Genomic DNA, 13,039 nt, shown 5'->3' with positions numbered 1-13,039 from the left:
CCAATAACCAATTTGAATTTACCTTACTCTCATTGAATTTACTTAATTTGGGGTTTAGACTTGTGGAAAACCCCAAACTTGATGTCTTTGTTTAATTTGAAACCTTCCTTCCAATGTCCTGAGTGCTCTCCGTTCCTTGTAATCACGGATTAGGATTAGTACCTTCAGAGACTAGTTTCTCATCTTGCTCCTGAGAGTCGGACAAGCCTACAACGCCGACGTCAACTACTTAGCTGAACAACCACCCTTGTTGCTTTTTTCTGGATATGCTTTTGATTCTGTAGCGCATGTGTTGTTTGCATTTCATTTGGTCCTGCTTTTTTGATGACGAAAATAGCTTATGGTCTTCGGATCCTTGAGTTTGACTTCAACATAAAATCATATCCGGAACCCTTTAAGGAATCCAATTTTCAAATCATCGTCTGACACTAGGTAAAATGAATGAAAGACCAAGGCGGTTTTGGTGATGCTGAGCATGAGCTTCTACTGTAATTGCTTGCAGACTACAAGTGGAATTGCGTATTAACTCTAACGGTGTACTAGTGATGGGTTCCGTTCAAAATACAGTTTACTACTGTTGTGTGTCAAGGGGTAACCGGATCCTCTACGTGCATAGTAGCGGAGATGGTGAAATTGACAACTTGGCTTCTTTGTGTTTGGAAAAGACTCCTCCTTTTCATAGGTGGTATTTTGAGACGGTTGGTAAAAGGACTTATGGTTTCTTAATTGAAGATGCCTATGTTTATTTCACAATTGTTGATGATAGTTTGGGGAATACCGGGGTTCTTCAGTTTTTAGAGCATTTGAGAGACGAATTCAAGAAGGTATCCAGGAAGGGTTCAAGGGGAAGTTTGTCGAGTGTTATGAGTTCTGTTGGCATACAAGAACAGCTAGTTCCTGTTATCCACCGCTTGATCACCTCCTTGGAGAACGTTTCTCACGGTGGTAGCAATTGGACAGCTGAAGCTTCTCCATCACTTCATGCTGGTCTTTCTCCATCACCAAGTAGTGCCAATGGTCAAATTGAAGTTGCCAATTCTACAAAAGCCCCTCTCTTGGGGAAGTCCAGCAAGCAAGACAAGAAGAAGGCTAAAGAGCATGTGATTGCAATGAGAGACATCGAGTTGGAGGAACATAGGAAATCTACGGATAGAGGAGTCAGTATTGACTCAGCTAATTCGGGTTCCAATAACCAAGCTGGAGCAGGTTCTTCAATTGCATTACAAAAGGATTTGGGATCAATGAGGATTAGGTCAGGTTCTCAAAGCATTCGAAAGAAGTGGTGCCGCCAAGTGCGAATTGTCCTTGCCGTTGATGCAGCTGTTTGTGTTATACTGTTTGTGATTTGGTTATGGATTTGTCATGGTATCGAGTGCATCCGTTGAATATGTTGTGATCGGTGTCTAAAGTGGAGCTTGAGATCGTGACTGGAGAGGTGGAAAATCATGTCATCAAGAAACAGTTGTCGCAGAGAAGTCTACGGGAGTCGCATGTTAACCTTCTGAATGATGTTTCTGCATCTATTTGATTTGAAGGTACAGATGGTGGAGGAATTTGTTATATAGTTGGTTCTACAGTTTCTTTGCTTCTTGTGCATATGCAGATTTAGAAAATTATAAACTTGTGAGTCAGTAGGGAGCGTTTGGATGCCTTTATGCAATTTCATAATATTCTCTTGTAGTTGCTGCTGGGATTTTTGGTAGTGCTTTGTGTATCGTATCATCATCATCATCATGCAATGATTGAAGCATTCTGTTGGAAAGTCGTTTGCTTAACCTTTTTCTTGTTTAATATTTGTTCATTTTAAAACCATCTATGTTTCCTATTTCTTGGTTTCTTCCTTGACCCAACCTTGGGGGAAGAATGGATGGCTTCCAAGTAACAAGGCAAATACTTATAATCTTTGCATTCCGACCATTGCATTAACCGGTCATGTTCCTCGCCCGGAGAAGGGAGGCTGGCATGCCCAACCCTTCGAGCAAACCGTTTCAAAGGGAACATTTGCTTGAAATAATGATGACGCGGCATCGATAATATTACAAATAAATTAAAAAGAGATGTTAGGGCATCAGATTTTTTACAACATATTTCAATGGAGAGGAATGTGAAGTAACATGAACCCATCAAACCATGAATTGAATATTTTAGATAAGAGCCGAGCCGGGTCGATCCGATCCGATCCAGTTCAGTCCAGTCTGCTGACGAAATTGAAACATAAAAGCCTGTTCAAATGTTCTGACGGCATTGTTTTTCATTTAATATCAAGAAAACGTAGAGACATCCCCTGCAACCCCAGACTTAAGTTTCAGTGTAGGATTGAACCAAAAAACCATTCAGGAAAACCTGCTTATATGTCCAATCCAAAGCCAGAAGGGGTATCTTGAAAGAAATAGTCTTCTAAAAACTCCTAAAAGGACACTTAAAAAGTCAATAAGAAAAAGAAAAACTACACGAGGTGGCATTATGTGTGTGTTGGGGAACTGGGGCCTTGATTTAAGGCCTTGCATTGCACAAAATGAACTCCTTGGACTCTCCACCCATTGCCGTTTGGTTTTAGGTTGGATTGCTTAACTTTCACAAGAAACGATATCAGCCTATCAGCTAATCCATCCATGTGCTAAGACCAGTTTGGTCACATTACATCACTCAATCCACGTGTTTTGCTCAGTAAAACCACTTGTGAAGGGATGCGTCGGTAATATGAATCAACATTGCGTTGTAAAGCGTTACATCAACCTTAACAAGTTTACCATAGAATTTAGTTTCATAGCTTAGAATAAACTAAGAATCAAGATTATGATCAACTCCTTTAAGGTCATTTATCATTTATCATTATTCTTGAATGGAAAAGTAAATATCTCCTCAAGTGTATGCTAGTATTGTCCTCAAACTGATGCTGATCCAAGCATGTCGAACAGCAGTAGCACTAAGACTACAACAGGGTACTGGCTGAAAAATAAGTAAATAACAAGACTGCAAGAGAGAACAAGAATAAATTCATCCTAACCCTTCCATTTCATTTAGGAATTTTTAAAGTATTAGCGTCATTTTGAATATTTAAAAGCATATCAGAAAAGGATGACGTAAATACTGCTGAAAGCACAATGCTGATATGAGATCGAGAAAATATAATGGGTGTGTGTGTGTGTGTGTGTGAGAGAGAGAGAGAGAGAGAGAGAGAGAGAGAGAGAGAGTAATACTTTACCGAATTACACCAGACTTTGCCAACTGAATAGCATACTTCATGAAGCTGAAGACCGAATGTGAGTCCTCTTCACTGAATCCAGTAATGCCTTCGATATTACTGTATTTAAAAGGTAAAGGACAAACAAAAAAAAGAGTCAGGACAATATTAAACAAATATGATTTGGCATTTGTATTCTGGGAATGCAGAACGAGGAGCCCCCAGCAGAAAAAGGAAGTAACAAACCCACACTGCAGAGGTGCTGATAAAAAAGAACTTTTATGTAACTATCCCATATAATGCCTTATACTTGTAAGTGCCTAATTTTCCTGTTGGTGTTAGCATAACTTCATGCATGTATCATTGAGGCAACATTTATAGTATCTCGAGATTTTAATCATTCTAGGACTACTGTTCATCCTTACTGAACATCTTTCACCTTCTCATCACCTCAATCTTAGAAAGGAAAAACTAAAGACTCCTGAACAGCAATGATACATTATTAAAGAAAAAAATTAGTGCCAAAACACAATTAGGTAAACAAACACACTTAAATTACATTTAATTTTAAAAGAGCAGAAGCTTACTAGGTTTTTTTTTTCCCAACAGAAGCTTACTAGGTTGGTGGATGATAAGATGTTGGCCATAGCTTGCACTGTTCTTCCCACTCATCTTTTGATGATGCTGCATACTTGCAAACCTAAATTTAGTGGATTTAGATGTTTGCCATATTCTTGTTTAACGATAAATTTGGAGACTACCAGAAGAATAGTAGGTTTTCAGATAGAGAAATGTTATTGGCACTCCAAAAATCTTATTCACCTCACAAGTGTATTTTTTTTCCCAATATAGAAAGTTTGGAGTGTAGAAAAAGATTTTTAGAGTGCTAATAACAATTCTCTCCAGATACTATTAATAATAATAAACACTCAAACAAATCAGATTCAATATCCAAAATGAGATAGTAAGTTCATACGGAAGGGATCCATATCATTGTATATACAAGACAAGGCCTACGAGGGATTGCACAAAAATGAAGTAAACAAAATGCTAAGACTAGATTGGAATTCAGTAAAACACAATTAAAATAACAACAGCAGCAACAAAGCCTCATCCCACTAAATGGAACTCAGTAAAATGGAATTACAATGATTCCATTCAATTCTAAGATTATACCGAAGAATAATAGTGGTACTAATTAATATCTTACAAATCCACGGATTTGTCTCTTATGACTACCTAAGGGGGAACACTTTGATCATACATCCCCAAAGCCCATTAACAGGGGAATTTTAACGAAAAGCTTCTGGTACTGTTCACTTTAATGAAAAACCACATTTTTACACTAGAAAGTCAATCTTGATACTATTCATTTTACTCTTTATTTTGTTCTTATCGTTAAAACTCAAAGTTTTCAAGCCATTTTTATTAGTTTTCCTTTCTTTCTAAGAATCTTGAGAAAGAAAAGAAAAGTTCCTCAAGTAATCAAGTAGCCTTACCTAATGTAAATTAACAGGAGGCCTAACTTCCATAAAGAAAACATAAGCAAGTAAACAAATTAATAGATGATTTATAAGTCATATAGTTTGACAACGAGCTAATTAACTTGTAATGTAAATTTATTAATTGTGCAATAATTTTAAAAGAGAAACATTGAAGTTTACATTCTGAAATAAAACAACAACAATAACGAAGCCTTATTGACACACCCCGATCCTAGAATCAAGGCGTGTTAGCCGTCACGTGAGTGTGACGTAACCAAAAGTGTGATGCGGAAGCAAAAGATATGAGAAATACGAAGGAAGAAAAACCAACTACTAGCAGTAATATCCAACTAGCATACTAGAGTGAGTTTAAGTGTGCAATACACAATTTCAGAGCATAAAAAAAACTAGGTGCAGTCAAGTAGGACTATAATTAAATTACAACACCCGCATGTGAGTCCTACATGCAAGAAGTCTGTCAGAATGCCGAAGAAAACCTCGTGAGCCACCAACTGCTAACTAGAACCTGGAGGGGCGCAAAAACAAAATTGAGTGGGTCAGTAAAACCAAAGTTTTCCAAAACATTTCATTAAAAACATTTCTAACCCCTTACTGTAAAACCTGTATACTTTCCCAGAAAATAACATAATAGTATATAAAACCTCATACGTCACAAATCACCAATCTATCACAAATTCAGGAATATGCCATGCCATAAATGTCGATAACAAAACATGGATGCATCAAAATAACAGGTGACATAATGAATTAACCGGAGACCCTGCAGTTGGTCCTGTACGGTTAATTCCATAGCTCAATATCCAACCCAGCCGGAGTCACCACGGTGACCTGTACGGCACTACTCTGCACATAAGTCGGAACTACCTAAAGTAGTCTGTACGACAAGAATGGTGTAATGATACGCTCTAGTGCTTCTCTCATCAATCATCTGCGCGCATAATCTAAGGTCATCTACTAGTCGGAACCACCTCTAGTGGTCTGTACGACTAGCATGTCGGAACCCTCTCATGGTCTGTACGACATGCACCTACTTGGATCCAAGGTGAGCGTGCGGTGCGGTGAATAATATAAGCACTAACACCAGGGGTGCAGGTTATGAGCTCTCAACACAATTTACATCATCAATGATTCACATGATTAACATAAAACTCACCTGATACTCACCTGTGCGTCCACAACACCAATTCATGCATATATATATGCATCAATATCAATTCATATATCTATAATATGCATGCACGGCATTTTAAAACGTACTTTCATATGAATTCAATTTCTGGGAAAATCAATAGTATATAGGTAATACGAAAAACAAAACTGCCCACTCACTGGTAAGTCGATGGGTCGTTGTTGGAAATGTGCCCTAAAACCAATCATATGATGATACTTTACGGACATTTCACAAGTTAAACTAATGTAGTTTAAATATAAAGGGCAAAAGGTTATTGTTTTAGTCGTCTCATATACATGTTATATGCTTAAACGATAAGTCCAAGGAATATGTGATTGGGAGAATGCAATCTAAAGAAGTTAGATTCATGAGACCATTCTTTCATATACATATCCTAAACGTTCCTGATCATAGGATTGCCAATTGGGCATTGACAGTCCGTTAAGATCAGTACGTGCTGTGTCTTCTCTCAGGGAGAGTGACTAGTTTCGAGTCATTGGTGTGTGTGACATCAAGACAAGTACGTAGGTGCTCAATAGAGAATGAGTTCACTGAACACGATCAACGAAGAGTTCTCATATTCATGTCACATGAGAACTTATGGTTGGGATAATGCAAAGTAGTCCTTTGACCTGAGGCATCATAGTTGTCTTGTGGTTAAGTCCTTGATCTTTGATTATGTCAAAGTCACTCTATTCGAGGGTGTCCACGACATAGTTGGGGTTAAGTCACTTAGCTATGGAGGCAAGTGAATGCGCAATAAGGGATCTCTAACCTTCAAACCGTTTGAGGGAGAATACTCTATGATATGATTAAGAATCTCTGGCAAGAGTATGAATGAGATTTAGGAAGTCGTTCCAAATCACATTCAAGGTAATCATATAAGCACACGAATCACATTGGATAGTAGACATGAATAAACTATCAAACCAAACAATGTTGTCAAAAGTATTGTATTAGAGAAAGACCGTATTGCATTTGTAATCCTAAACTGAATAGGTTCTCCACCTCTTCTGATTAGCTTGGGTAACCATGATATGCTGCTAGGTGTCACTCATGGTTTGTGGAAGCCCTAAACGTGTATAATCACTAAAGGGAGAATTGAAAGTAAGTTTCAATTCACAATCGATTTGAAATGGTTTTAATCGCCCACTGCCTCGCTAAAAGGAACCTAATGGATCGTACACCGTGTAAGGTGGAGATTGAAGAAACAATGGAGATGAGTAATAATAATTAAATGATTTAATTATTTATGGCAAGGATTAATTAATATGTTAATTAATCAAACGAATAAGTTCGTTGAAGACCTCGGGATAGTTTTGGACCTTAAGGCCCAATGGGCTTCGAACGTCAAAGCCCATGGACTTAAGTTGTATGACAACTTAATGAATAAAGATTCACAAGGGCCCAAAAGCCCAAATCCCTCAATTGGCCGGCCATGTTAAAAGAATGGCTTTTTCGTTCTTTAGGTCACTTATTTGAAGGGACTATATAAAGGACTTTATAGCCTAAATTCATTAAGGGTTTCTTTTGGAGAAAATTGGAGAGAACATGTCTCTCCCTTTCTCTCTAAAGAGGCCGGCCCCTTGGAGGGATTAGCTAGCAATCCAACTCCTCCAAGGTCACTCATTTCTTCTCCAATCTAACCTTGGTGTAGAGACTTAGAGGTTCTCAATTTTGGGAACTTGGAGAACCATTTCATCCATCCAAATCCATAGATCTAAGATGCAAGGAATGAAGGCCCTCTCTTTGGGTGATTAGCCTTTGCTTAAGCAAAGAGGTATCTACAAAGGTATAAATATCTCAACTCACTTTGTTTTGAGTTGAGTCTTGGTTCACCAAAATACTAGGCTTTGAATTTAATGGGTAATGTTTTGTTTTGAGTGCATGCAAGCATGATTCCGCCTTTAATTTGTTAATTGCATGCTATAGATGTTGCTCAAATGAACATGTTTTTCACAAAATTTCCTTCAGTCGTAACCCCCGTGACGTCCCTGAATGCGCTCGTCCTCAGGATAGGTGTCACCTATATGCGAAACAACTATAAAAACGTTAATTAATGCATATAACCCACAATTCAAAATAACTTCTCATACGGTGCTCAAATTGGGTATATGAATATACCACATCGACCTATTCGACGTCACGGACGTCGAGAAACTTTTAGAAAAATTTTCTGAGGCCGCATGCACCCCCACGCGCCGGGAGGGGCACGGACCCACGCGCCCCCACGCGCGTTTTCTTTTTCCTCCAGTCACCGGACTGGTTTCGCCGGCGACGGAAAAGTTGCCGGTTTCTGGGGAATTTTTAAACCACTATATCTTCCTCATTTCTTCACTATTTTCAACGTTCTTTATATCAAAATGAAGATCTTGATGAGATGAACACATCCATACCTGCCTCGACCCCCAACTCGCCGGGGATTCACCGGAAAAAGCTTTGAAAGTTCCGTTCTCCGTCCTCCGACGTCCACATCCTACCAACGACGTACCCCGAAGCTCGTGAGGACTTCCTTAAGCTCACTGTGAGCTTGAAATTCCCTTGTTGGCGTCGATCCGTGGTGATTCGAGGGTATGGCCCTTGTCCGTACAATTCGAGAGGGAGAGAGAGAGAGAAAGCCGTGAGGGAGGAGAGAGAGGCACGGGGGAGGGAGAGAGAGAAGGATTGATTGTGTGTGTCCATCATAACCCATCATCATCCATTTTTTTTGTTTCCTAACTCATAACCACACAAACATACAACCCAATTTAATCTAACTTAAATATTTTTCCTAAAGTTTAGGAATGAATTTAGTCCAATAATATGCCACACACACATACCTTAATACCTGTCAAGGGTAATTCTGTCATTTCACGTCCCCGATATATAAAATCCCGGAACGGGCTGTGACACTTATCCCATTAAATGGGGTCATTATAATGTCTAAAATATTACAATAGATAACAAGAATGGACGATACAGTAGATAATCAAACTTAAAGAACTAATTAATTAGTCGTTATAATGTATTCAATCATGAAAGAATAAAAGATATTACACTTAGATAATAAGAATGCACGATACATTTGTTCAGATTATTTGTTATTTGTGCATTTATATTACTTTGATGATTATTGTGTTCTGATAGACACGTTTGCAAGGATATTAAAGGTAACATAGGACATAACGCCCCAATCCATCATAGAGATGTGTAGTTTTGTTTGACCAATTGCTTTGAGCTTTGTGGTTAGACAATCTTCTACGGCCCTTCCCTCAGTAAATAATCTTTTGTCTGACCAATGCAATGCAATGAAGAAAAACTTGTTCATTGGTAAAGAATATGAACATCTCCGATTCGCTACCGATGAACCCTTTTTAATAACTAACTAGAATAAATTTAAGATTTATCATTTTTATTCAAAATCATTGGAAAAGTTGCAGTGAATAAAATGAATACTTAATGAACCACAGAATAAACCGCATATGGTATAAACCGAAAAACACAATTAGCAGTAAAAAGATGTTCAATGCATCAACTATACTGAATTGGTTTCTTGTTTTTGTTGTTTGTAAAAATTGAATTGGAAAGGAATTAATTCTCATAAAAGGGGGTTTAGGGTTTAAGAGAGAGAGAGAGAGAGAGACAGACCTCCTTGAACAAATTTCTTGTGCACCCGCTTGAGGTGTCGGAGATTTTCCAGCGGCGCTATTTGGTGAAAACAAAAGTAAGAAAGAATGTAAAGAATTGGGACATAGCCGGCCGGCAGTAAAGGAAACCAAGCTTACCAAACGAGCGTTGGCAAAGTTAGGGTGTATGACTAAAGCAATGGCATCCACCGTAGGCTGTTGGTCAGGAGGGATTGGGATTGGGATTGGGATTGGGATTGGGATTGGGGGTTTATCCGACGGGTCACTCAAACTAAAATCGTTGAATTCACCTTCTTGCTTCCTGTTGTTGGATATATAACAACAATTGGTGGCACTTGAACTATCAAAATTCAACAAGTACATCACCAAAGTAAACATGAAAAAATCTTCACCCAATTACCTCCTACTTTAGCTTAAAGTTACATATATTTCATGCTGAAAATAATCACGTAAGCCAAAAGAAAAGCCTACACCAGGTCAAATAAGCTTTTGGCAACACAGCAAAATACACCATACACCACCATAAGTCCATAACAAGTCCATCCTAGTAGGAACCCAAATTTGCAAGTCCAAGTTCCTTTAGCTTGTTATAAAGATGAGATTCGAGAGGCGGACTTCATCTATCCCACTCCTCCAAAAGCTGTGGAACCGCCTTTGATTCTTGCCCTCCTCCACCACCACCACCACCTGCTGGCATCTTGTTCGTCAATCTATCCCAACCCATGATGTGGGGCAATGCAAACTGCATGAGAAATATTCGTTCTCTTACATGCAATACAATTTTATTGAAATATTAAAGTGCATATCAATCATTGTTTTTCCAGTTATAGAAAACTTCAAATTTATAGTCATGTCATACACTGCAAGCAGTCTTCATAACAGCAAATTCAGCAGTCGTGACAGGAACTGAGAAACTCTCTCTGGTCTTTAGCAGGTTGTTGACAACAGCTGCCAATGAAAACGGGAGGAAAATGTCAACTCAGATAGCATCAATCCCCACATCAGCAAATGACTCAAAAACTTAATTTTATATTAAGTTTCAGTAACCAAAAAGCACACGTATGTGATAATCAATACATAAAAACTTCCAAGTCACTCGGTCAGATTTTAAGTCGATGCCTGGATATATCGCAACTTCAAATATTATTCTTCTTATATATAAAGCACATACAAAATAACAAATACGAGAAGATAATCCACTTATTAAGGACTTCACATTCATTAAGTACACAAGAGAATATGAGAAGATATAACACGCTTACTTAAGGAAACAAAGTAGCCACTGCCATCCGCATGAGGCTTAATCGATAAGCTCTTCCTCACTTGACCAGCATTACTGTAGCACAGATTGCTCATTAAAGTCTAACTATCTATTTCCAAAAATAATAACAATTTTAGGAAAAATAAAAAAGTGACGCTTTCATATTAAAGCACCATGGTCGATATTATGCCATCTGAAAATTGGTTTGAACTTTGATCAAAATCCGGTTCTTTCCATGACGTATGAAAAAAGAAATAAACCCTTGTTACATATGTTTCCACAATAGTGGGAGGAAAATCAACCTTGATTTCATTGAGGGATCATGAAATAGTTCACAAGAATCATTGGAACCCAAGCTTATCAGAGCGCCAACCTCTGTAGCTGATAAAGCAAACATCTGGAAGCAAATGTCATTGAAATTATAAGTCAAGCAGCATGAAGAGAGAGTAGTTTGGAAAGTAAACAATATATACATCTACATAATGTAAATAAGAAGAGGTACAGAAGTTACCTGTCTCTTTTCCCAGTCATACTTACGTTCACCAATGGCAGGAGTGAACTTCAACATGACAGAACCACGCCGATCAACTACAAGACTTCCAGACTATGCAATACAAAAAGAGACGAATGAGGGGATATGGTATTGGCTCCCTTCAAAAGACATGAGATCAATGAAATTACGAATGAAAAGAGACATGCGTACTTCCAATTTAGTGAATGTTGGAAGAACAGGAGTCAAAGAGAGTGCAGCTTTGCCCTTGAAGATATCAAAAGAAGCATATACTTGATGAGAACTGGGACCTGAAGGTTCAGGATCAAAAGGTAAAACTTGATCTATAAGAGGTAAAACTCGAAATATTAACCGCATAAACTAATTACCTTTAACAGAAAATTTCTGAGTGGCAGTTGAAAATCTGGTGATATGAGTATAAGCATACATTGATGAAGCATCTCTAGTGCAGAAATGGCTCCTGGTTTCCACAAAGAAAATCAGAACAATAATAAGAGAGACGGAAGAATGGAGCGTAATCTTAGGAACGGGATTCAATGGAAGAACCATTCAAAAACTTACATTCTTAAGAAAGAATTATCGCAAGATTTTCACCTTAACTTGAAACAATAGCAAAAAGGCTGGAGATGTGCTTCTATTACAAGAATTGGGTTTTACGGATTTACCAATGTGAACCAGAATTAACTGGAAGTAGATGGTATCTAGTATCAACACAGATAAACTGGCAGAATTTATTTATGCCAGATTAAATTAGATTTTGAAATTAACAAAACGTTGCCACTCAAAGTTTCAGCCTTTACATCCAATACACCTATCGATTTGCAAAAAGGAAGCAAATTTACATTTCTTGGCAGCCAGTTTTCTAGAGAAGGTAGTTTTGAACTTGAAGGGTATATTTTCAGGGTTTTAAGTAAAACAGATAAATTGTAAGGGTTTTTCCTTTTTCCTTCAAAGTAAAACAGAAATTAGTAAAAGAAAAAACGGGAAGAGAAATGGTACCTGAATTTCGTGGTGGAAGAGGACAAGACGCGCAACACCTTCAACATCTTTGTTGCGACTTGCGAGAGAGAGAGAGAGAGAGAGAGAGAGAGAGAGGGGGGGGGAATGCCACTGCTAATGCTTCTGCAGTTCTGCTTCGATACCTTTGGAATTTCGAGACGACTTGCCGTTTTTCTCGACTCAACCGGTCCACACGAGCCAGGGCTTTTTGAGCTTGTTCGGGCCGGCCCGTGACAAGTTGGACCGAGCCTTGACTCGCCCCTTTAATCCTTATGTATTCTCCCAAAAGCAATAGGATTTACGATAACAACGAGGATTCCAAGGATTCCAAGGATTACTAATTACATGGACTAGAAATTTCTGTTTTGCAAAGTAAATATCAATTTGCTGAAAAAAAATATCAATTCATCTATCCACAATGGGGCATCATTTGAAATTTTGATCTGGGACTTAAAAACTTAAGACAGATATTGATTTTAATTTGATTCGCTTATGACGAAAATTGAACTTCTCACATACAAATGAGAAGAAATTAATACCACTAAATCGTAAAGCCCTAAAAATGTTTTTTTTTTAGTTGATTTTCGATATACTTCTTGTTCGTGGCGGGAATTTCCGTGGAGGATGCTTCCTGTCCGACGAGCACATAGCTCCCCGAGAGGTTGACGCCGGTTGATGCTTTCTGTCGGGCTTCTGCTTTACTGGCGGGCTTGTCGGGCAAAGCTTTGTCGGGCAAGGCTGAAAGAGAAGGACAAAGTTAACTTTGAAAGGTGTCTTTGTGG

The 13,039-nt window shown here is 38.3% G+C and overlaps 2 protein-coding genes across 6 annotated transcripts in view; one reads left to right on the top strand and one right to left on the bottom strand.

Annotated features, from left to right (window-relative positions):
* Positions 1-1,762, top strand: part of LOC126621479 (phytolongin Phyl1.1-like) — an 86,439-nt gene extending 84,677 nt beyond the window's left edge. For 2 of the 4 annotated variants that reach the window (XM_050289980.1, XM_050289979.1), the window contains exon 3: positions 503-1,762. In XM_050289980.1, the coding sequence (XP_050145937.1) occupies positions 503-1,385 (883 nt within the window). In that variant the 3' untranslated portion in view covers positions 1,386-1,762. Of the gene's footprint in view, positions 1-432 lie in introns of all 4 variants that reach the window. The other 2 variants (XM_050289982.1, XM_050289981.1) reach the window with 1 other exon arrangement.
* Positions 1,763-9,857: 8,095 nt separating this feature from the next.
* LOC126621481 (single-stranded DNA-binding protein WHY2, mitochondrial) lies at positions 9,858-12,431 on the bottom strand. Of its 2 annotated transcripts, none has more exons than XM_050289984.1 (8): positions 12,258-12,431; positions 11,627-11,718; positions 11,451-11,548; positions 11,259-11,351; positions 11,050-11,144; positions 10,749-10,822; positions 10,346-10,434; positions 9,858-10,228 (listed from the first exon to the last, which is right to left on the bottom strand). In XM_050289984.1, exons 1-8 carry the CDS (start codon positions 12,302-12,304, stop codon positions 10,103-10,105), a joined length of 714 nt encoding a protein of 237 aa, XP_050145941.1. In that variant the 5' UTR covers positions 12,305-12,431; the 3' UTR covers positions 9,858-10,102. The 2 variants fall into 2 exon arrangements, with proteins under 2 accessions (XP_050145941.1, XP_050145942.1); XM_050289985.1 differs by having other exon boundaries at positions 11,627-11,715; positions 12,258-12,408.
* Positions 12,432-13,039: the final 608 nt, after the last annotated feature.

Source organism: Malus sylvestris, chromosome 5 (assembly GCF_916048215.2).
Source record: "Malus sylvestris chromosome 5, drMalSylv7.2, whole genome shotgun sequence".
Taxonomy (NCBI): Eukaryota; Viridiplantae; Streptophyta; class Magnoliopsida; order Rosales; family Rosaceae; genus Malus; species Malus sylvestris.
The sequence above is the reverse complement of the archived record's forward strand: the minus strand, read 5'-3'. Positions and strand labels throughout refer to the sequence as shown.